The 25,638-nt window shown below is 42.6% G+C and overlaps 1 protein-coding gene across 2 annotated transcripts in view; it reads right to left on the bottom strand.

The window, feature by feature from the left end:
• Nucleotides 1-12,841: 12,841 nt before the first annotated feature.
• RBM11 (RNA binding motif protein 11) overlaps nucleotides 12,842-25,638 on the bottom strand; it is an 18,019-nt gene continuing 5,222 nt past the window's right edge. For both annotated transcript variants that reach the window (XM_015424286.1, XM_015424285.1), the window contains exons 3-6: nucleotides 23,579-23,741; nucleotides 16,877-16,955; nucleotides 15,234-15,327; nucleotides 12,842-14,132 (exon numbers count right to left, since the gene is read on the bottom strand). In XM_015424286.1, coding sequence (XP_015279772.1) covers nucleotides 13,854-14,132; nucleotides 15,234-15,327; nucleotides 16,877-16,955; nucleotides 23,579-23,741 — 615 coding nt within the window. In that variant the 3' untranslated portion in view covers nucleotides 12,842-13,853. The remainder of the gene's footprint in view (nucleotides 14,133-15,233; nucleotides 15,328-16,876; nucleotides 16,956-23,578; nucleotides 23,742-25,638) is intronic.

A 25,638-nucleotide genomic window follows, 5' to 3' on the forward strand; every position in this document is an offset into this window, starting at 1 on the left:
TTATTAATTTTTATGATCATTTGTACGTGCACAATAGTCATCAGAACTGTTCAGTCACTGCTACTGAAATGGATGACTGAAGCAAGCATGATCTAGTTTTTAGTATATTATTGGAATTCTTAAAAAGGCAAGTAAAAACACACCAGCTGTCTGGAGGCATACTGCTAAGAGACTGCACAATCCATTCTGTTCTACAACTAGTAGCTGCTGGGTTCTGGAAACCTGATAAGGTACTGATGGCCTAAATCCCCTGGTTCCTCAGGTGTCTCTTTTTTTCAGTACTGTTATTTACCTCTTTTTCGAAGACCTTCACTTTCCACTATAGCCTTTTTTGTTCCCTGCCCTCTTGTCATTTTCCTCCCACAGCATACATTTACACTTTGACAGCAGGACAAATTCAGTGTAAAGGATTAGAAAGTACATAGATTAAAGACAACACTCCTCTCATAGTGAGCAGGCTGCCATAAAAACCTAAGTATTCTCTTCTCTCTGCTACTTGCAGTATCCCATCTGCAGAGCATTTTCTAATGGGACTGCAAAATGGGATGCTCATTCCCATTCCAGTTGCCACAGCAGAGTGCCCTCCCTTACATTCTCTGAAACTTATGCCAAACAAAGTATTGCAAATACCTCAGGGCCATATCATACCAGGAATTTTATCATTCCCACAAAAATCTTGTATGAAGATGCCCACAATTGTGCAAGTCCCAAAGTTGTGCAACTACCAGGGAGATAAACTATGACTAAAAAGTAATTTATTCCCTCAAGCATTTTGTGCCTCATGTAAATGCCCTGAGCGCAGGACTCAGTTCTGAAAACTGTTTTTCAAAATAACTGAGCATTTTCACACGTAACATTAAAACAGTAGGAAGAGAAAGCACTTCCAACTCACACAAGGGGAAAGGTGCCCAATGTATGCCTCTTTCTGTTGCAATTATCCCCCCACCCACCCCATCAGGAGCAGCTTGGGGGAGGACACATGGAGTTGGATCAGTAGCTTTTGGGAGAAAGCTGAAAAGGTTCATTCCACATTTTGTCAGATCCAAGCCTATGTCTGTAATTTACAGAAGCTACAACAGAGTTTTCCAGACTTTTAGTACCTGAAGCATACTTTTCTGGATTCAAAACACTTCTTTAGGCAGAGAATGATGTAGTGATGGCCACAGGAATGGATTAAGTTATTAAAGGGGGATTAGATAGATTCACAGACAATAGCTCTATCAATGGCTACTAGCCATGGTGACTGAGCAGAACCTTCACCTTCAGAAGCATTCAACCTCTGAATCCCAGTGCCAGGACGCTGGATTAGATGGACCACTAGTCTGATCCAGTAGGGCTCTTCTTATGTTCTTAAATTCAAATTAAAGACATAAGTGTTCTAACAGAGTTTACTTTTAGAATGTGTAAAACACTTTCTAGCTTCAAAGCAGCACCTCTGCCACCATTATGTCATGAATGTCATGTTCTGGGCATGCCATCTCAGAGAATATATAATTCCACTGTGTTTCTGCATCAGAGTAAAGAATGATACAAAGCAAAATTACACCTCCAGTGAAGATTTATTACAAATCTATTTATTTGTTTAGGCTATTTCTATGCTACCTATTCAGAGTCCTACTCAAGGTGGCTTACAATTTAAAACATCACCATATAAAAACAAGCCTTTGAAAACCAAAGGGAATTTCTCAGAGACAAACCAGTAGCCTCTGCTGTAGGTAAATACATTGATATGACCTGAACCTTTCAGTATTTGTGACCCAATAGTAACTGTTGCAAGACAGAATTCAAGAATTAATGGGGCACAATATATATTCAGTTTAAAATATATCTCAATTTTTTCTTTCTTTTGTTGACATTCATAAAAGCATAATACTGATGCCATTTGTGACAATGGCAACAGAATGCCTGATCCCTGCAAAATGTATTCCCCACAGCTTAGACTAAGGAGCCAGTCTGGGATATGGACTTCAAGCTCTAAGACCCACCACCACCATTAAATAAGAAATTTTAACTTCAATAACAACTGTCTCTTTATGGTTAAGACGTTTGTTTTTGTGTGTGTGTGGGAAAGTAGTAGAACAAACAAACAGATTTTCTAAAGTGCACACTCACACGCAAACTAACTAGGAAGCTACTTGAAAACTTTGTCCAGACATGTCTACACTTGTTAGGCCAGAGGTCCAAACCAAGCAAGATCTGATAATTTTCTTGAGCTGCCCTTGAACTTTGCCCTTTGCCAGAGCAATATCTCCGGAAACAAAGCTCCACCTTGCATGAAACAAGTCGTGCTCACTGAATTAATAATATTGCTCACCTCGTTGAATCTCCTTTCTATAGGAAACAGGAAACAGCTTTAGCACATTTCACCCTGACTCAAACATGGTACATGAAACAAAGAAAGACAGAATGCCTCTGAACATGTACGGAGTGCAGTCATGTCTCTGACTGAGAGACGGCGGCTTCCCAGTCAGCGATCAATCTGTGATCGGGTGGAGCTGTTTCACAGGTAACACCAGGGCAGTTCACTGTTTAGAAAATACCATGCATCTTTTCCCTTGATCATGTCAGATTCTCCGCCCAACTTGCAGTGGGAGACAGCAGGTTTTCTGATCATTCCAAAAAATGCAAACCTGGAGCAAATCGCCGTGCAAATTACCTTTCGGTTGAAGGGCCGCAGGCTCTGATAAAGCGTTTCCTTGCTCCCCGGCAACGAACCCAACATATCTGTTTTACTTCTTGAAGAAAACCGGAACAGTGCCGCTGGCTCCGGCTCTTAAAGTGACCTACGAGCAGAGGCGGCATTAACAGACTGAGAGCCTCTGATTGAATATTGAGGCTAGCCAATCCAGAGCCCGTCTGCAGATCAGGGCGGGTCTGCTGGGTGCAATGTCAACAACACAGCCAGCATGGGCAGATGACGATGGAAAGGGCTATCGAGTGAATAGTATCTGAAATAGGAGCTCGTCAAAGCGGCCGTCAAGACACAGCCTATTATTTAACCGTATATTATTTTGATCGTTTTTTTTTTTTAAATCACGTGCATTTGAGGTGAGTCGGGCTGACACTTAAAGAACCTGGGGTCTAGGTCAGACTAAAATCTGCTTTTGCCTCGCTAATCCTACAATTAAAGCATTCTTCCCTTGAATTGTTGTGATGTGTTTTGAATTGCACTCAGTAATTATCATCCCTTCTTTTTGGGAGAGCAATTTAATACACACACACACACACACAACACACACACACTCATCCCAGGAAGATTGTTTCCCAATGGTGGCACATGTTGGAACCCGTAGTTGAAGAAGCTACACAGTAGGTTTCTACATCCTTCCCTCCAGGATACCAGCATTACACATGCTGAGCTTGCTATCTGTTCTGGTAAAATAACAACATAGGAAAACAGCCTGCCTGGATCAGAGGGGGTTCATATCAGAAGCCCTTTGCTAGCACCACACAGCCAATTTAAGTGACTAGACATTTATGGATTGCTGAGGACACAGGAGGCAAAAATGTTAAAGAATCTTGTGCCAAAATGACATTTATGATAAGACAAGTGGAGACCCGGAAGGTTATCTCATTCGTCACACCTTTGCTTCCTCTCCTCACCCCCTACCTCTCTCACACTATTTCTCCCCTCTGCCCCCCTTTTCTTACTCTCTATTTCTCCTCCATGCATGTGACTTCCTCTCTCTTTCTGACCTGTCATCTTTCTCTTTGTTTTTCTGCCTCCCCACTTCATCACTCTTTCTCTCTCTTTCTGCCCCCACCCCATCATTCTTTCTTTCTGCCCCCATCACTCTCCCAGCCTCCTGCCTGCTTCCTCCCCCACTCCGCAGAGCAGCAGCAGCAGTGGTAGCAGTGCTCCTAGCCACCCACCTACTTCCTCTCCCCCCACAGCAGCAGTGGAAGCAGTCTGGGAATCACAACTGATCTCCCAGCTACAGAGATCAATTCACCTTAGGGCTGCCAGCTCCAGGTTGGGGAATTCCTGGAGATTTGGGATGGAGTCTTGGAACAGTGAGGCTTGGGGTGGCAAGCAGCCTCTGGCAGGGTATGATGCCATAGACTAAACCCTCCAAAACAGCCATTTTATTCAGGGGAACTGATCTCTGTCGCCTGGACAACAGGTGTAATTCTGGGTGATCTCCAGTCCTCACCTGGAGGCTGGCAATGGTGGTTCTTGTGGAGGAAATGGCTGGAGGGTGGAGTCTATGACATTACACCAGTCCAAAGTTCCTCCCCTCCTCAATCCCACCCTCTCCAGGCTCCACCCCTCAAATGTCTAGGAATTTCCCAACATGGAGTTGGCAACCCTATTTCCTTCCTACCCAACAGCCAACCTACCTTTATCTCTCTCTCTGTCTTCTGCTTTCCATCTCAACCCCCCAGCCTCTACCTAGGAAAATTACAGTCTTTCTCCACAGTGGGGACCAAAGCAGGTTTCATTATTCCCTCCTCCTTTTTATCTGCACAACAACCCTGTGAGGTTGGTTAGGCTGAAATATGTGACTGGTCCAAAATCACGCAGTCAGCTTCCACTGCAAGATGGGGATCTGAACCTGGGTCTTGCAGAACCTACTTTGAAGCGCTAACTGCTGCACCTCACTGGCTTTCATAGGGAGGCTGCTGATGAACGGTAGCAGGCAGCCGAGGCTAGGTGAGTCATGCAAATGAGGGGGGACCTGGCAACCCTAGACTACTGCCAGGCCTAGAGTTGTCAACCTCCAAATGGGACCTGGAGACACCCCAGAATTAATCTCTAATAATCATGTGAGGCCCATCCGTATGAAGGCCAGGCACCCCCCCATTCGCTCTAAATCCCAAAATCAAGGCGGAGCTAGACCGCCTTTTGGAACAGGGGGTTCTGGAACCCGTGACACACGCCAGGTGGGAAACTCCCATAGTCACACCATTGAAGCCAAATGGGGATGTTAGAATTTGCACAGATTATAAATGTACCATGAATATTTTTATTTGGCATCCAAGGTATCCCCAACTCCCTGTTCACGGGCAATGGTACAGCTTTTACCTCTGCCGAATTTCTAGAGTTTACACAATACTACTGTATAAGACTCCTGCCAACCTAGCAGTTCGAAAGCAAGAAATTGCAAGTAGATAAATAGGTACCACTTCGGTGGGAAGGTAACAGCGTTCCGGGCGCCTTGGTGTTTAGTCATGCCAGCCACATGACCACGGAAACGTCTTCGGACAGCGCTGGCTCTTTGGCTTTGAAACAGAGATGAGCACCGCAACCCTAGAGTCGGATTCGACTGGCTTTCGAGCAAGGGAACCTTTACCTTTACTGTATAAGACACATCCGCTCTGCCCCTTTCCACCTGGCAACAAATGGCCAGGCAGAGCAAATGGTCAGAACCACAAATGAGGCAATACGCCGGATGGACCCAGGGGACTGTGACTACAAGCTGGCCATTTTCCTATTTGGCCAGTGCACAACCCCCCACACCACGCCAGGGTGCAGTCTGGCTGAGCTCTTCCTAGGCCGGCGCCTGACAATGCGGCTGGATCGTCTCCACCCAGACAGGGCGCCAGAACATGACACGGGCCCCATAGAACAGGAGGCCCCACGAGGATTTTTCCAAGGAGATCTGGTGTACGCACGGAACTACACAAGGGGTCCATCGGGGGTTCCTGTGAGGGTCATCCAGGTGACGGGGTCACATTCCTATGAGGTCTCAAGCAAAGACGGGCAACTATTAAAGCGGCACATTGCTCAGCTGCGCCACCATGTTCTCCCAGCAGAACCAGACGACAGCGACTGTGAGGACTCTGACATCTGAAAGCCCGAGACACCTTCGCAGCCGGCCCCAAGAACTTCCCCTGAGACGGACAGCAATGCCTCCGCGGTACCATCCAGAAGCCAGGAACCAAGCAGCACACTCACTCTGGTCAAACATTCAGGGGTGGAAGCATCACCTCAAACACTGACCAGAGCAACCCCTGACAACAGGACCCCAGCTCTGGAAGTTCCAGAAGTTTGCTGCTCCACCAGAGAGTACAAACAGCCAGCGTATCTAAGAGACTACATATGATAGGATAATCTGGACCAAGGCGGGGTGTTGAGTACCAAGGACAACAGCGCACGCGGTCGGGTCCGCACGTGGCCACGCGAAGGTCCGTAGCTTCGCTCAGAGAGACAATAGCCCAAACAGATCCTAGCACGCACCTATCAGAGGGCTAGGATCTGAGTAGGGACCTATGGGACTCAAGGGCACTGTAAATAGCGTATCACGGGAGTGTGTGTGTGTTTGGGTGTGTTTTGCTATGGGGATAAAAGCTGGCCTCAGGCCAGACTAAGCATCTCAAGTTCTCTATGTAACCAATAAAGTATGAGCTGGAATCACGCTACTACGCATCAGTCTCAGTACTTTATACCTCACCATCAACCTGACAATGAACCAATCTATGCAAGAAACTAATTTTCTGGACACTACTGTAAGACTACACAATGGATGCATAAACACCACCTTTTACCGGAAACCTACTGATCAACAAACATACCTACATGCCTCCAGCTACCACCCTAAACACACCAAAAGGTTCATTTTATACAGCCAGGCTTTATGCTACAGCCGCATCTGTCCAATCCTACAGAGATTCCCACCTGAGGGATCTACAACAGACCTTTTTGGAACTCAAGTATCCACGTGTTAAATAGTGGGTTCCATGGATGAGCAGGCTCAAGTCTAGTGATCAGCTCAACTTTATTTGTGACTTCAGCAAGAGCAAGATAAGACTCCAGAGCCTCAGCTCTGTTTTATAGCATGCAATTGCCACACCCAAACACACCCCACTCCTAATGATAGGCTATTTGCATAACATTACTACTTGATTGGTTACTTTCAGAGTCCTGGTAGGCTATAGTTCTTGTGCTCCAAGCTCAGCCAGTCTCTGGTGTGTCAGACCTGGAATGATTCAGTCCCAATACATAACACCATCTGATGAAGTCAGGAAACAGATTGACAAAGCCAGAATAGTACCCAGAGAAAACCTGTTACAAGACAAGCCCAAACGAGACAATAAAAGAACACCCCTTGTGGTCACATATAAATCTCAACTCAAAACAGTTCAACGCATCATCAGTGACTTACAACCGCTACTGGACAATGACAGCTCTCTTTCACAAATATTGGGAGGTAAACCTTTTCTTGTGCACACACAACCCCCCAATCTCAGACAACTCCTCACCCACAATAATGCAACATCTAATTTGAACATGGACATTGGTACCAGAGCTTGCAATAAACCCAGATGCCAACTTTCTGCCACATACACCCTGCCAACACAGTCACTGGACCCAACAACACCAACTACACAATCTCAGGTGCATTCACTTGCTCATCTTCTAGCATTGTACATGCCATTAAATGCCAGCATTGCCCTTCAGCTCTGTACATAGGGCAAACAGGACAAATCCTACGCCAAAGGATAAATGGACACAAATCTGACATCAGGAATCACAAGACTGAGAAACCTGTAGAGAAACACTTCAGCCTTCCAGGGCATTCAGTGGCTGACCTCAAAGTAGCAGTTTTATTGCAAAGGAAATTCAGGAACAGAATGGAAAGGGAAATAGCTGAATTACAAATTATTACAACACTCGGAACAAACATATCCCGCCAGGACTTAACAGGGATATTGGTTTCTTTTCCCATTACATATACTAACTCATTGGCCATGGCCACACTGGCGGCTTGGCGCGATATGGTGCCGCCTCTAATTGAACCGGTTTAAAGTGTTGTGGGGCATATCAACCACACAGCACACCCTGCTGCAGGTTACCCACGGAGACATCCCATGGGAAAACATCCACATTATTGCAGCGCCTCAGTCACAGAGCGCACTGCCAAAAAAATTCCAAAATTCATGTGTGCACATAGGGGTGCATGTGCGCATGCATGCACATGCGCATACAGGTAATTTAAAAAAGATGCCTTCCTAGCAGCAGAATGGATCTGCAGGTTCAGACTGCCAAATCCATTTTGCACACGCTGTCCCGTGTTCAGACATCCGGCCATGTGCAATGACTGCACAGGGAACCAACAACACCTCTTGTGATGTGGTGCCCTTTTAACCTGGCTCCAAGTCATCCTATGACAGGATAAGTATGGCTGGGGAACTCCTGACAGATGTGGCTGTCTGACTGCACCCATTTGATCCAGAGGAGAGAAGTGCCTGTGTTGGGCCAAACTGCCCGAATGATCACGGCCATTCAATCCTCACATATGTATAACATATAATGTTCTGAATATGCCAATAAAAATAAATAAAAAAAACATATGCATTCTCGCCAAGTGGGGCTATACATCCCCTATATTTTGATGTTTTTCTTTTCTTTCTGTTTTTGAAATAGTATATTATAATAGTGATTGTAATGTAATGCAATGCAATATCTTGTTGATCTCTGACATAACACTGCACCTCAGGAAAAGGATTCTGTCAGTTAACTCCATGTGTTGGTGAAACAAAATGTTATTACTGCTCTTAACAATTAAGAATGTAATTGAATATGTAATGTAATTTGGAATGGTAGATTTAAATGTAGTTCTCTGTTTTGGGGACAAGGAAAATACTCTGCACAGCCAAGATGCTGTAAAGTTCACCTCCATGCTAGAAAGGAGATGGACGGGGGTCTAAGGATGAGATTCTCACAAATTAGGACACATCAATCTCCAGTTCTAACATATTTATTACCTACTAGCCTGATACCAATGCTTCGCTATGGTATTTAAGTTCCGTAAATCCAGTTATAATACGGATGATGTGAAGTTTGAAATGTAACATTTGTTTGTTTGTTTTTAAAGCTCCCCGAGGGGGAATTTTTTATTTGCATTTATAAAAAACTACAACAGAAATTGGGGAGGGAGAGTATACAATCTATAGGAAAAAGTAAAGAAACCTAACTAAAAACCCAAGAATGGAGGTTTTACAATGCTTAAAACATAGTTATTACTCTTATACATTTGCTTTCAAACATGAAGAGTGCCCGCCAGTCATCGCTTCTGCTGACAAAACCTGCTTATCTGACTGAACAGAGAGTAATTCCAAAGCTATAACACACATAATCACAGCCCTTAAGAAAAATTTAGCATCTCCATGCTTTACTCCCCCCCCTAGGCAAATTCTTCCGTCTTCGATGTATCTTCTTTATTCAATTATCTTTTAGTTTTTATAAGTCCGGATCTGTCCATTCATGATATAAACCAAGTTCCTTTGTTCCCTGGGACATCAGTTCCTTAAGCGTCTTAGATCAAAAGAGATCAATAACAACACGCTCATTGGAGATTCCAACCTTTCTCTTAGCAAGCAGATCATATAAAGTTAGGGTAGCAAGCCCTTTACTCCAAAAAACCCGCTTTTCGATCAGTTTACCCGTCCAGCCACAAAGAACTAAACTTATTGTCTCCTTGCCATTCATATATCTCTATGATCAACGTACTGTCCGTTTAAAAGTGTAGCTGTTTTTAGTACAGATCCAGATCGCTTCTCACTTTAGCCACCAGAGGGCCCACGATTCACTTTAAAGACAGAGTCTATGGTTAGGTCACAACCTAACTTTCCACTGTCCTCCTTTCTGAAGAAAGCATTGGTCCCGCCTTCCTCTTCGCTGCTCGTCGCCATCTTTTGGGGATGTTTACATCAGCCGAGAAAGAATGCCAAAGTCTCTAAGTTCTGTTTAAATGCTCCGCTTTCTTTTAGAAAAACTCTCCGCTACAGTCCATCGCCACAGTTTGATCAGTCCCTCCCTCCTTGCTTTCGCATTTTGCTTAAAACGTCGGGAGATAGGGCGTCCCCTCCCCCCCTCCGTTTATACGCTTGTAGTGTCTCGTTTCAACGACAACTCACTCATCAATCCTTGAATCGATCCACCAGGTTCTAAGACGGCCTCTGGAATCACGCCAGGCAGAAAAAAATGCTAAACCTCCAAATTCTTGTTCCGGTGGTCGCTTCTAATCCAATACTGGGAATCAGGGCAGGACCTTCAGGGCAGAGAGTAGCCCCCTTGTACCGGCTCCCGGCTCGGAGGCAGGGCTCTCCAAAGCCCCCTGGCTAGAAGCCCATTGCCTATGGGCTTCATGGGGGAGTGTGCACAATCACGCTCCCTCCTAATCCCCGATTCATGGCACACGTCTCTCGGAGGACCCCAGAGACGCCACCATCGTTCAAAGCGCCAAAACCGGAAAAACGAAATGTAACATTTGTTGTAGGAATTCTAATGGAGAAGATTGTAGTGTAAAAAATGAAGTGAGACGTACATACTTTCCCCCCCCTCTACCGAAGTACCTCTCTGTAGACCACATTGGTAGTTCTGCCCTCAGGTGCTAGGATCACCAGGCTGCTTGGTGAGCTCACTCTGGAGCAGGATACATAGAACTATCCATTTAAGAAGCAGTTGTCTGTTAATTGAATTCCTGCCACCTTCCACGAAAGTGATGGCCTCTCTACTTGTGTCCCTGGATTGTTGTGCTCATATGAAGACTGTGTTGTTCTGAGCACCTCAGGGTGATCTTGCTGGTACTTGGCCTGTGCAGTTCATTGCCCTGCAGTAGTACTATGTGCAAATGTCTTTGCCACATTCCTAAGTTGCCTCTTCCTTGTAGCGTTGGTGTATCTGGCTCGACGTTTGCCAGGAGCTTTCTTGGGGGCAGTAAGAGGTGAGAGGGGGAGTTGGTGTGAGGGAGTGGTGATGTGGTGGACATTTCTTCAGGTTCAAGAGGGAGGCACACATTGAAATAGCTCCTAGAAATATCCTTTACTATCTCCCCATAAACATTAATTCTCTGGTCCTGCTCCTACACCTGACAGACACCGGCCTGTCTGGTATTGGGGGGGGATTGTATTTATAGGTATCGGGGAGGCTGGGCCAGCAGCAGTGCTAAGGCAATCCTGCTGTGCAAACCTCCCCGGTGACTGTAAGCATCCCACCTCCTCTCCTACACCTGACAGGCAGCTGCCTGTCCAGTGTAGGATGGGGAGGGGGGAGGAGTATTAGAAACCACTGTGGAGGCAGGGCTGGCAGCAGGAGTCCGTTGGGCACACGAAAGCTCACATCCTGAATACAAATGTGTTGGTCTTAAAGGTGCCATTGGACTCTAACTTTGTTGTATTTGGGGATGTAGACAGCGTTCCGTCTAAGCTGAGTTAGTGTGAGCTAGCTCAGTTTTTTAGCCTCCAGCTCATACATTTTTGTCTTCGCTCAGGAAGGATGGCTCCTGAGCAAAGTAATTTATGCAGCAGCCAAATCACTTGCTCACAACTTTGATGCCAGCAGCTCACAAAGTAGAATTTTTGCTCAAAAGACTCCACAGCTTAGAGGGAGCAGTGGATGTAGATATATATAAGAACATAAGAAGAGCCCTGCTGGATCAGACTAGTGGTCCATCTAGTCCAGCATCCTGTCTCACACAGTGGCCAACCAGTTCCTCTTGAGGGCCAACAAGAAGATATAAACGCCGAGGCCTTCCCTTGATTTTGCCTTCTGGCTCTGAGATTCAGAGGATTAGTGGTTCTAATGTGGAGGTTCCCCTCAGTCACCATGGCTAGTAGCCATTGATTCTCCATCAATCTAGCTAATCCCCTTTTAAAGCTGTTTATTCCTGTGGTCATCACTACATCTTTTGGCAGCAAATTCCATATTTTAATCATTCTCTGTGCAGTGTTTCCTTTTGTGTGTCCCGAACCTACTGCTCATCAGTTTCATTAGATGCCCTTGAATTTTGGGAGAGGGAGAAAAAGTTCTTTGTCAACTCCCTCCATCCAATGCATAATTTTATAAATTTCTGTCATGTCCCCCCTTAGTTGTCTCTTTTCTAAACTGAACAGCCTCATACGGAAGGTGCTCCAACCCCCTAATTCTCCTGGTTGCCCTTCTCTGCACTTTTTCCAGCTCTCCACTGTCCTTTTTGAGAAACGCTGACCAGAACTGCACACAGTATTCCAAATAAGGGTGCACCATAGATCTGTACAGGGCATTACAACATCGGCAGTTTTATTCTCAATCCCTTTCCTAATAATCCCTAGCAGAGTTTGCCTTTTCCATTGCTGCAGCACACTGGGTTGACACCTTCTTTGTATTATCATCTATGACCCCAAGATCTTTTTCCCTCTCAGTTTCAGCAAGTTCAGACCTCATTAGCCTATACTTGGAAGGTGGGATTTTTTGTCCCAATGTGCATCACTTTACACTTACCAGCACTGAACTTCATTTGCCAAATTGTCAACCACTCACTCAGTTTGTGCAGGTCCTATTGGAGTTCTTCAGTCAGCCTTAGTTTTCACCATGCCTTGCATTATTATTGTTATTTTAAGAAACTGCATAATCAGGCAAACTGTTCAGCTCCTCCTGTGATTAATTTATGTTAATCATTGTTACACACCAAGCCACTGACATCTGCCAAATGCACAGATGGCTTATTACAGAGGATCTTGACACTAACAGGGTGGTCTTTTGTATCATATTACCTAGAAAGCTAGAGAAGGAAATTACCTCAGTATTGCTGCCAGCAAATAACCCATGATATAGCTCTACAGGTTAGACCTGTAGTATCATATGAATTTGGATACAGGGATAATACTGTATATTATTTTTCTTCATATGAATCAAAGCTAGACCTGCTGTCTACATGTTTGTTATATTTTCAACAGTAAAGTAACATCAGATCCACTTCAGATACACAACACACTTTCAACTATCAGAAGGTAGATTTTCATACAGACAAGAAGCTTTATTATTGTTGTTGCATCACATGGTGACACTCTGAAAACTCATGTTTTCTGTATTAAAAATTCCCTTTGGGAAACAAACATACATAATAGGATGGCTATACAGACCTTGCAAATCAGAATCTCCTAGAGATACTAGTATCTGTAAGCCCTTGAGTTCAGATACTGTTTTATAAAGCATTTATAGCTTCAAAATATGACCATATATTTTTAAAGACTCATCGTTTCCAGATACATGAAGAACTTGCAACGTACTTTTTAAATCCCTTTAGTAGATGTGAATGAATTATAATCCTGATATGCGTTCCTAAATATATTTATTTAGAATGAAGTTCTGCTGATTACAACAAGTTTATGTATTACCAAAGCAGACTCAAATCCTATGCATACTTACTTTAGAGAGCACACCATTGAATACAATGGCACTTTCAAACAAAGTTGTATAGGATCAAACTGCAGCCTTATAGCCACTTGAAACACAGCACTAGGAACCAGTGGGGACTGTATCATTGGATGCAGCAGGATAACATATTTAATGTCCCCCTACATACACACACATTAAAAAAACCCTTCCTGAACATACACTAACACATCACCATTAAGATTTCTGCCACGCTAGCATTCTGCATAGAGGGTTTTTTGTTGTTGTTTTTAATGTGAGGGAGCAATCCAACATGCAATGTTCCGTCTATAATCTGAAATGGAACAATCTAGGAATAGCTGAACTATATATTTAATTGGCAAAACAAAGCAAAAGGAAAGCTTTCACTGAACAGTGTTAAACTGCAAGCCAGGCTAAAGTTATCAACAGTGTTGCATCTATTCAGCTGATTTCCAAGACTGCACATATGTGCATTAACTGGACCTGATGAAGCATTCTGCTATGGTAAATAAAACTCCAAAATGTTACCTCTCGATTTTTAACTGGAAAAAAGTCTACTTTCATAATACTTTCTGCCAATCCATTGTAAATCTCCTTCAGACTGTGATTACTGTAATGAGTATGTCATATTCTTCACAATACCATTTTGTAACATATGAAGAGGGTCTCCTACATAGCAAAACTGAAAACTATGATGTCAATACCACAATATAATGTTTATATCTTTATACATTCATTTTCTCTTTGTTTTTTTCCTATCACTTTCCACGCTACTGTCACTATCACTAGTTTCACGCTGTCTTTTCATTTTAGGCATGTCTTCATTCAATGGATGTAGTGTGTGGTTCTTTGGTTCTGAGTACACATGTTCAAAAGAGGTTTGTCCAGGATTTGAGTAGGGTGATACAGGAAAACTTGGAAACTGTGGTGGAGGTGGTATCATCTGGTAGTAAGGAAACTGTTGTTCCACTGTATTATATGGTATATATTGCTGTGCTAAGAAATAAGTCATCTAGAAAATAGAAGAGACATCAATGTCATATTTCAAAGAGTGATAATAAGAGTGATATTTTTAGATTTACCTCAGAAAACAGAAAATAGTGAATCCATACTTTGGAAGTATGCAAGCTTTTCAATTGCCTTTCTCCAAACTATCTAATGAAGTAATTCTCCACTATACATCCATAAAATGATCCAAGATGATCTTGAGGAGAGGTCAGGTTTCAGGAGCAAAGTGTCCACTTAGCATGCAAAAGGTCCCAGTTTCAATCTTCAGTTACACAAAACGGATTGTGCGTAATGTGAAGGACCTCATCATGAGACTCTGAAGCAACACTGCTGCCAAAGTAGACAATATTGGCCTTGATGGTATAAGGCATCATATAAGGTATAAGGCATCATATGCATGAATTTCAGCCCACACAGCCTTCTGGGACTGTACAGAGGCACTGAGTGGTCAAATTAGCACCTGTACAAACCTTGTTTGAGTTCATCGTCATTGACCAACTGATTATTTCCACCAGAATATAATACTGGCATAAGTCATTAAGGTCTCCTATTTTTATTTTCTTTTACATACTAACAGAGCTACTCATATGGAACTAACACAGGCAGTTTTATTCTCTGTTCATAAGAATCATATGTTCATATGTTCATTCTCTGCTCATATGAATCAGCCCACATTAAAAGGAAAACAGGAAAGGTGATATGCTCTACCAAAGGATGACCTTTGACACTGCTTTTAAAGTCATCCAAAGGAGCATCACCACCAATTACTACAAAATGGTTACTTGCCAGGAATCGTTAAGAGACAGCTACACCACTAGATGCTGAGGACAGAGTTGCACAATGGGGATTACCACAGATACAGAAAATTCCTTCTCTGTGCTGTAAAGGAATGCAGTGTAGCAAGAACCCAGAAGAGGAAAACTGCCAAAGTAATCAGGTATTGGTTCAGGTATAGGTGCAGACAAAGAATAAAAGACAATCTCCAGGACCATGAGAAAGTATATTGAACTTCCACAAGATCCACAGTTGTCCTGTGCGTTCTGCAGCCTATATAATCTTCCAATCTATCACTGTGATGGATTTATAAGGGTTACTTCAAACTTACCATGTTTTGAAAAGAAGAATATCCCTGAAGTGGACTACTGTTAATCTGGAAAGGACTAACAGGTAATGGAGGTGTACCATAAAGCTCTGAATTCCTATTAAAAAAAAACATGGACATGTGAGAGAAGGTCTCTAAGTCTTCAGCCAACAAAGACTGACAGATGTGATTTGTTTTCTTCAGTTACTCAGTGGAATATCTTATCCATTCCATAAAAGGAACACACATTAAGGCTGCACACTTTCCATGGAGTAAAGTCACTTTGATCATGTAAAAGTACATGATTCCCTTCACATATAATTTAGGAAATAATTCAGGATGATGGAAGAGCTACTTGCATGAATTATTATTTTAGGAAAGTATGTATGCATGCATGCATGTAATTGGGGCTGATAAGAACCACCAAGTTTATTAACAGATTATTATATCTACTAGTCATAACCAGAATCAAGAGTCTAGAAACTAATAAACTTTATAGGAAGACATTTATCAGTAAGGGCTACAAACTAATAAAGAATGTAATTAATTTTAATTGTTGGGGAGGTGCCATAGCTAGATATTAAAGCACCTGCTTTGCATTCAGAAAGCTCCAGGTTATATCCCTGATATTTCCATTTTTTTTAAAGCGATAGGTAATAAGTGATGTGAGAAACCTTTCATGAGACTCAAGAGACCTACTACCAATCACAGCAGACAATATTGACCAGCAGCTTCATACATTCAATTGATTATGTATCTTTTAAAAGTAATTCACAAAGTCTCAAGGAGGTTACGGTTTTAAGGATTCTGAAGGAGATAGTTCTTTTTATGTGACATAAGAGGAAGCCATATTTAACCAGTATATCTTTTCAGCCTACAAAGCAACACACCATTCAAAGGAGAAAAAAGTTTACTGTCAACACTACTAATTAATTGAAGGGGAGGAGCAAATTTCAATCTGAAATTAAACCTTGACTCAGCTTCATTAGTGAATTCTACAAAACACTTCCTTGGGAGTTCCCACTGAACTTGGGACCAAACTAGATCTGATGTGAATGGAGCTCCCTGCAGATTTTTTCAAAAAACCACACGGAGGCCTGATTTAGATCAATATTGTGACACAAAGGAAGGAGGATAATTTAAGCCTTGCCTTCCCATACTATCTTCCTGACCTGTACTAGCCCCATCAAACTGTTACTGTCCTCAATGATAAAATAGACACTTAACCAATATGGGCTACCTGCCTCAACAGTCAAACGGCATCTCTGTGGGCCCACTTCAGGCCAGAAAAATAATGTGTGTGGGGGCGGGGGAGAGACTTACAATGGGATTGCAAGGATGTAACTCTGCACAGGATTGTACTGTTCATTCTTGCACCACTGTACCTGATCCAAATCAGCCTTACGCACACCTGCTATTAAAAGAGAAAAATACACAGGGAGCTCCACTCATGAAACTCCCAGTTTGAAATAATACTTGGAATTACCCCTAAAAGCCTCATCCCAGAAGCCTTTCTAAACTCAAGAATCTCAGAAGCCTCTTGATACATGGCACTATAACAGAGAAAGGCTGTTAAAAGACATCTTAAAAAGCTGTACACTGTTGTTTTTAAGACTGGAAATATCTCTGTTACTTGTAAATATTACAGAAATAAGCAACTCTAGCACCTGTATGTTGGTGACTGTATATCAGCAGTGCTTTCCACATTCTGGCAATGATTGCTTAACTCTGGACAGTGTGAACTCCCTGTGAACACAATATTTATATTATTAATGTTAGCCATTTTACACCTTTTCATATATAGACAATAACACTTTAGAGTTTGTCTGTAGACTAAAGATCGGTTGTAATAGAGCAACCAAAATCAAGCATTCATATAACATCTAACACTACTACAAAGGTAAAGGTTCCCTTGCTCGAAAGCCAGTCGAATCCGACTCTAGGGTTGCGGTGCTCATCTCTGTTTCCAAGCCGAAGAGCCAGCGCTGTCCGAAGACGTTTCCGTGGTCATGTGGCCGGCATGACTAAACACCAAGGCGCACGGAACGCTGTTACCTTCCCACGGAAGTGGTACCTATTTATCTACTTGCAATTTCTTGCTTTCGAACTGCTAGGTTGGCAGGAGCTGGAACTAGAGACAGGAGCTCACCCCATCTTGCGGCACCTGGTCTTGAACTGCTGAACTACCGACCTTCCACAGCATTAACTAAAATAGCACACTCAAAAATCTCCAGCTAGATTCTGCATCTTTTTATGGAGAATAATTTCAGATTTTAGATTCTTTAAAATTCTGTAAGTAAAGGAAATATCTAGCATAGCAATTCCTAATGGTTTATACAGATGCTTATTGATACATAGTTGCTGACAGGATCAAAACACTGAAAAGCCAAAATGAAGGCCAGGATTCAAAAAACCATAAAGCTAATTCGGTGAATACAAGGGGAGGGGGGATTAGACTTGTTTTGAAACTGAAAAACTGGTCTTAAAATGGAGGGAAATTTCAAAGACAGTTTGCAATATGGCACTGTGGCAGAACATGCCTACTCTGGCCTGCAGACCCCGTTCCACACTGCCCTCTTGGGAGTTACCAACTCCCTGGAGGGGCTTTTCCTTTACTCACAAGTAGCCCTCCACCACCACTTGATCAATATAGAGATTTCCCACTGAAAGGATCAGGACCCTCCAAGTTCAGAGGCCTTGCCTCAGTGTCTTCTGCTAGCCCAGCGCCTGGCTACCATGGGGATAGTTTAAAATTTTGTGTGCCCCTGGGGAAACAGCCAGTTGCCAACTGCTTGCCTTCCCTCCTCCTGGGGCTCCCTTTTAAAATAGTGTGTCCGAAACAGTGGTACAAAGAACCACTCCTCACATCAACAGTTTAAAATATTTATTTTTTAAAAAAGCTTACAAGCATATTTTTAGCACTGCACCAGACTGAAGCAAGGAAGAACAAAAGAAATTGGTAAAATGCAAATCCTCTGTCCGTCTCAGCTATACATGCCCTATCTGATGGTATAATATAGGACAGGCTCTTTCTCTTATGTGTTCTAGTTCTCTAAAGCTCTGCCATTACCTTAAAGCTTGCTCTCAGCTCTTTCAGCCAGCCACATGGTCCAAAATGGCTGCCTGCTCCCAACCTCAGACAAGAGGTCTGTTCAGTTCAGCATCCCATGGAAAAAGAGAGCAACTTCCTCTTGCAAGGAAACTTTATTATCTCTGCCCCATTGCCCAGGCCATGCCAGGTCAAATAAGTGTTTCCTCTTGGCCGCTCCTCGAGATTGTATCTGGAGCAGGTCTAGCCTAAAGCCCTCCAAACTCTGTTTCCTGCCTGGGGAAGGGAGGGAGAAGGGAGAAGGCTTAACCATCCCATTCTCTTTTCCTGGTAAAGACATTAACATTTGTAAGAATGTGAGCTGATGTGCCAGTGAAGGAACAAACCTCCTCCTCTGACTAGAGAAAAACCCCTGGTAAAACGCACAGGGAAGGCTTTTGCTGCTTGCCAACCCTCCAATAGACAATCCACTATGGACAATGCACTTCACAGGCACTATGGTCGGTTGTTCAAAGAATAACACTCAAAAATACTACTGGGCTAGTGCAAGAAAGAGCCATCCTTTAGATCACAGCCAAGGTACATTTTTGAACCAACTGTATTAACAAAAATCATATTCAAAACCTATGTGTCTCTCTGAGACGAGACTCTCCAAAGATACGTATGTAAATCAGACGGGTGCATTTAATTCAACTATGTATTAGGTTCGATCTCATTATTTTGAATGGTTGGCCCCCTTATGATTACTCAGGAGAATTCACCTTTGCATCACGCATAGGTTGTAGTGTAGTGGATTATATTCTAATCTCTCCCTTGTTGGAAAATCACATAAATTGTTTGGAGTAGGAGAACGCTTAGGAAGCAATCATTTTCCTTTAATTTTGACTATTCAGTTGCAGTATCCCCTGAAAAGCTCAATAAGCACTATCTCCACTCCATCTTTGGCGATGAATAGACTGCCCAAAATTGTTTGGTCTCCTACTGTTGCAGAAAACCTTCTGGATTCTAACATCTTAGTAGAACTCAATGTAGCTCTGAGTCAAAATGGAGATGTTACCCAAGTCTTTCAGGTTTATAATAAAACTATTAGTTACTTACTTGGAATCCCTTGGAAGTCAACTGGTACTTCGAAATTATTGTAATCAAAAAATACAGCCAGATGGTTTGACAGCAAATGCTATAATATTAAATACCAAATTCGATCTATTTATTACCATTTTAGAGAATACAATTGGACTCATCTACCAGATGAGTATTTCAATTTAAAAAACCAGTTATGTCAAATAGTTAAGATTAAATATAAAGAGCACATTGACAAATAATGGGCTAACCTCCTTCAGGCTACATTGTCAAATAACTCCAGGAAATTCTGGGCGCTGGTGTCAGATAAATATAAAAAGAAGAATGTCCAAATAAATGTCATCACACCAGATCACTGGTACGACTATTATTTGAAGCTGTTCTATGATAGTAATATAACTGCCACTAATCCCATTAATTATATGGTGTCTGAACTAGATGATATTCCCCAATGGCCTCCAATGAGACCAGGTTATTCCACTCATTGAACAGCTAAAGCCAAGAAAAGCCCCTGGCCCAGACGTAATTCCACCCAAAACATTTAAAATAAAATCGGACTGGTGGGCTATCTTCTTGGCAGATTTTTTTACTATAGTCGATAGGACGGGAATAATGCCAGAGTCTTGGACAAACGCGATACTGGTTCCCATCTTTAAAAAGGGTAATTACCAGTTACCATCCAATTACCACCCAATAAGCCTCCTCTCTATTATTGGGAAACTTTATGCTAGACGACTGGTCAACGAACTTGGATCGTGGATGTTAGAACAAGGAATTCTGGGTCAAGAACAAACAGGTTTTTGTAAAGGGGAATCTACCCGAAATCATTGTGTGACTCTTATGCACCTTGTAAATAAGTATAAGAGGCAAAAAGGCGCCAAAGTATATTTCTAGATCTAAAAGGTGCTTTCGATTCAATCACAAGAGAACGTCTATGGGAGAAACTCAAGCTGATGGGGATGGAACCGAGGCTTTTATATTTAATAATGAAGCTTCATCATAATACGACCTGCCAAGTTAGACTTAACAACGTCAGTGACCTGACAAAATTCAAATCCATATAGGAGTCACACAGGGCTGCCTTCTAGCACCTTTTCTATTCAACCTGTTCATAAATTACTTGGCACCTACTTTAGATCCGATCCATGGTCACAGCCCTAAACTTGACTCAATCCATACCCCTTTACTCCTTTATGCTGACGACGCAGTGCTACTGTCCCTAACTTGTATAGGGATGAAACACTTTCTGAAGAGCTTTGTAGATTATTGTGAAAAGAATAGGCTAGTTTTGAATTTTGAAAAATCCAAAATTATGATCTTCAGTAAGAGCTGGAAGCCACCTAGATGGAACATCAGAGAACATTTTATTGAACAAGTTAAAAGCTTTAAGTACTTGGGTATTCACTTTTACTACAACACCAGATGGGTCTATGCTTAGAAACCAATCAAAGGCTTCTATTGACCAGAGCATGGCTGATAACAACTCATAAGAGCATAAGCATAAGAGCATAAGAGAAGCCAATGTTTGATCAGGCCAATGGCCCATCTGGTCCAACACTCTGTCACACAGTGGCCAAAAATACCAGGTGCCATCAGGAGGTCCATCAGTGGGGCCAGGACACTAAAAGCTCCCCCACTGTTGCCCCCCCTCAAGCACCAAGAATACAGTGCATCACCTGCCCCAGCCTATGAGTTCCTATCTATACCTTGTGGCTAATAGCCACTGATGGACCTCTGCTCCATATGTTTATCCAGTTCTCTCTTGAAGCTGTCCATGCTTGTAACGGCCACCACCTCCTGTGGCAGTGAATTCCATGTGTTAATCACTCTTTGGGTGAAGAAGTACTTCCTCAGTTTTGGCTTAAACTTCACTTTCATGCTAAAGCTAAAAGTATCATTACTCATATGTTAACTCAGTCCCATCTCTCTCCATGGCTCAGATATGTAGAGGAGAAACTCTCTACAATGGGAATAACTTCAGATTATTTAGCTCCCTTTTCAGACAAACAAGCCTATGCTATTATCAAACAAAGATTTCTCGAAATCGAAATACAAGAACTTAGGGAACGTGCTGCTAGCAGATGTTCCCCAAGTAGTTGGGGACCTCTCATAAGGGCTCTACTGTGAAATATCTGTTATGTTTAACAGTCCCACATCATCGCAGAGCATACATGCTTGCACACTTTAATCTTCTGCCATCGGAGGTGCTTTTAGGAAGGTACCACCAGATACCATATGTAGACAGATTTTGTCCTTGTTTTCTAAAAGATATAGAATCCACTACACACACCATACTTTATTGCCCCTTTTATAGGGATATTCGTTCTTCTTTTATTACTCCACTTTTAGATGGTAAGAGTCAGCATTCTGATGACTCAATTATTCACTTTCTTCTGTTTAATTCTAATTGTGAAACAATGGAGGCTGTTGTGAAATTTTTACATTATGTAATCAGAAGACGGGGTCTGAATAGCTAAAGAAGAAGAAGAAGAAGAAGAGATTGGATTTATACCCCGCCCTTCACTACCCAAAGGTGTCTCAGAGCGGCTTACAAACTCCTTTCCCTTCCCCTCCCCACAACAGACACCCTGTGAGGTAGGTAGGGCTGACAGAGCTCTTGACAGAAACTGCTCTTTTTCAAGAACAGCTCTTATCAGAGCTATGGCTTGCCCAAGGTCATCCAGCCAGGTGAAAGTGGAGGAGTGGGAAATCAAACCCGGTTCTCCCAGATTAGAGTCCGCGCACTTAACCACTACACCAAACTGGCTCTCTAAACCGTGATTGATGTATCTTGGTATTTTGCTGTATTCCCATAATGTTTTGCTCTCTCAATGCCAATAAAGGTTTGTGTGTGACTGAACAAAAATCATATAAACAAGCTTGTTAGATACATAGATGTTTAAATCTAAACAATTACATACAAACCCTACAGATAGGTAATCATCTGAGGGAAAACATAAGTTGCAGTATATACATATACAAGTGGGACCTGCAAGAACCCTCCTTTCCTTTCCTAAAAGCCCCACAGCCTCTCCACTTCTTAACTGCCAAACTGGGTCTGGAGATTTCATACAGTCCAACCTCCAAAGTAGCCATTTTCTCCAAAGTAGCCATTTACACAAGGCTGTGTGGACAGTTGCCTCCTTGGATATTTCTCACCACCCCAGAATTCACGGCACGCTACGCCAACAAACTAATCTCTGCAATCTGGAGAGCAGTTGTAATTCAAGGTGATCTCCAGCTTCCACCCTGGAAATGGTTGCTTTGGAGGGTGGAGTCTACAGCATTATACCCTTCTGAGGTGCCAACTAACCCTTATCTGCCCTTCTGTCTTAAACTTTCCCTCCCCACACACAGTGTCTGCCTATAAAGAACTGACTCCAATTGTGTGGTGCCACAGTTCCCTACCCCATTCTCTCCTGAACCATTCACCAACCTACATTTTATCTGCCATCTTCAGCTATATTTATTATTTACTTACTTCATTTATACCCTGGCTCTCCTCTTTTTTACCCGCACAACCCTGTGCATTAGATTAGGCTGAAAGTATGTAACTGGTCCAAAATAAATTGGTGAGCTTCCACAGAAAGACGGGGATTCAAAGCTCAATCTCCCAGACCCTGTCTTGAAGCTTCAACCACTATACTGCACTGGCTTTCACAGAGTAGCTGCTGTTGAACAGTAACAAGCAGCCAGGCCTACTTGAGTCACACAAGTGGTATCAAGTCACTCAGAGGTTGCTTCCAGGTCTAGTGATGCCAATGTCCAGGTGGGACCTGGAGATCTCCTAGAATTACAACTGAACCTCAGATGACAGCAATCTGTCCCCCTGGAGAAAATGGCTGCTTTGGAGGGTGGGTTCCATCGCATTATATCTAGCTGAGGCCTCTCCCCTCCTCCTCCCCTGCCTTTTACTCACCAAAACCCAGCTTGGGATGCTGTTGTTGCCTAGTAACAGCGACTGAGAGAATCCCTTGATTAAATCTACAGGTACTCCTTTTATCATTTTTGGATTTTTTTTTAAAGCCCCCAAAGTATTTTGTTTAGATTTCACATTTTCCTGCAAATGTGGGTCTCTTTTCAGGCTTGTAGAAAGATCTGTCTTGCCCATTCACAGCTCCAGTCACCAGAATTAACTATTCAAAGATTTCCCAACTTCACCATTAGAACATAAGATTTTCTTAAAGTAAAAGATTAACATACTATTGTTGGGGGGAAAGGAAAATAAAGTTAAACCTACCAAAGCGGTACTGCACTTTAATTGGTCTTCCATATAAACGAATCCCATTCAGCAAAGCTATGGCATAAGGCACGGACTCAGTATGTTTAAAGCACACAAATCCAAAAGTCTTGGGTCTTCCATCTTTGTCTTTGCATATGGTCACTTTGGTTATTGGGCCAGCCTGCAAGAAGCTTCAACATTATTTTCACATAAAGCCCAAGTAAGAAACAGATTTTCATTTGCAGGATTCTAAACCTTGCTTTTCAAAGCACATAAATTTATGCAGTATTGCATACTACAGCCAAAACTACAGGAGAGTGGTAACAACCTTCAGCAACTAAACTACATAAATGTATGTCTGTGTGTGTGGGGGAATAAGGAGAGAAGATGCATAATTTGACACTGATTAATTATGGAGCTCTCTTTGTTGTCTCCCAGAACTGAAGCATTGTTCCCCATTAACAATTATACCAGTCAAGTATCAGAAACCAATAAAGTGATACTATCAATTTAGTGAGATATTGCCTTGATACACAGAAGTGATATACTGCAATAACCATTGTGTACTACAGCATGTGTGATACAGAGATCAAATGTAGTACAGTGATTATAGTGTCAAACTAGGATCTGGGAGAGATGCATTTGGAAACACACACACCCTTCTGCTATGGAAGATGGGTGAGTGATCTTGGACCAGTCAACTTCTCTAACCTACCTCACAGGACTGTTGCAAAGATACAACAGAACAGGGGATGGCAGAATTATGTCGTAATGTAAACCAGTTTGGATCTCCAATGGGGAGAAAAACAGGGTACAAATAGGTAAGTAAATAAATAAAATAAAGGAGCCAGTACTGAGTATTGGACTGGCTCTTCAATTTAGATTGACATCCCAGATCAGATCTCTATTTGGCAACAAAGGGTGCATTCAGACGAGCAGCTAATCCTGCCATTATGCCAGTTTGAATTTGATCCCGATCTTTATAATCCATCGTAGCATGACCAGACATCCCCCTAGTGAATCGCCTTACCGCACGCTGCCTCCGTTGTGGATTGTCTAGACGGTGTCCACTGAAGGAGGCATGCACGGTGGGTTTTCTTTTTTAAAAAATGTTGTGCATGTGCATAGGCGTCACAGCACGTCCTTGTTGAAGGAGGAGCGCGGTGGGTTTTTTAAAGAAAACATTTTGCGCATGCACATAGACGTGACAGCGCGTCCTTGTTGATCCACGCATGTATAGAGATTTTTTTAAATGGTGCCAGGTCGTGATGGTCTGACGTCAGGCCACCCTGATGGGAGGATTGTGCACTGGTGGAACGATCAGATGGGCAAAAGTCCGCAGCTGTCCCGCAGGTAACTGAAAACCCCAGATTTAAAGTGGTATCTTTTAAGTACGGCTCCGAAGCGCGGCAAAATGGGATGCCCATGGAAGAGGGACATTTCCCAGATGTTTGTGTCTGGACATTACCTTTAGATCCATGAGGCAATCGTGCCTCGCGTGGATCTAAAGAGCTGTCTGAACAGACCCAAAGACTGATGGGTGACTTAAGCCCAGCCACCATCAATTAGCCTAATATGTTGCATAGGACTCTTGTGAGGATACAAGGGGGAAAATACACCCTCTGAGCTCTTTTTTACTTAGCAGAATTCAATTTTAATATATGCCAAGGGCAAACTAAACCTCAGAAAGGAAGACAAGGAGAAAGCCAAAAGCAATACAATTAAAAATGTAACACAAATATTTCCTTTTAGTCAGAAGCATGCTTCAAAACCCCCAAATTCTTTTCAAAAACTTTCATCTGAGAATTTTTAAAACGAAAGACTTTTTCATTGAAGTGGAAAGAGAAGTTAGCTTGGCCATATAACTATGCAATTACTATGCCTCTCTTGTACTAGAAGAAAAGGTAACTGATTTTAAAAAAATGTTTCAAAAACCTTCTCACATGGGTTTGTTTGTTTGTTTTTAAAAAACTTCTGGTAGATTATCCTTCCAGTACAATTTTAATAAACCACAAGAAGGATCAAGGAAATCTCATTTTCTACCATATCCTCTTCTCCGCACTATTTTCACTTTACGT

This window comes from Gekko japonicus, unplaced genomic scaffold (genome assembly GCF_001447785.1).
Source record: "Gekko japonicus isolate JY-2015 unplaced genomic scaffold, Gekko_japonicus_V1.1 scaffold2294, whole genome shotgun sequence".
In the NCBI taxonomy this organism is placed as follows: Eukaryota; Metazoa; Chordata; class Lepidosauria; order Squamata; family Gekkonidae; genus Gekko; species Gekko japonicus.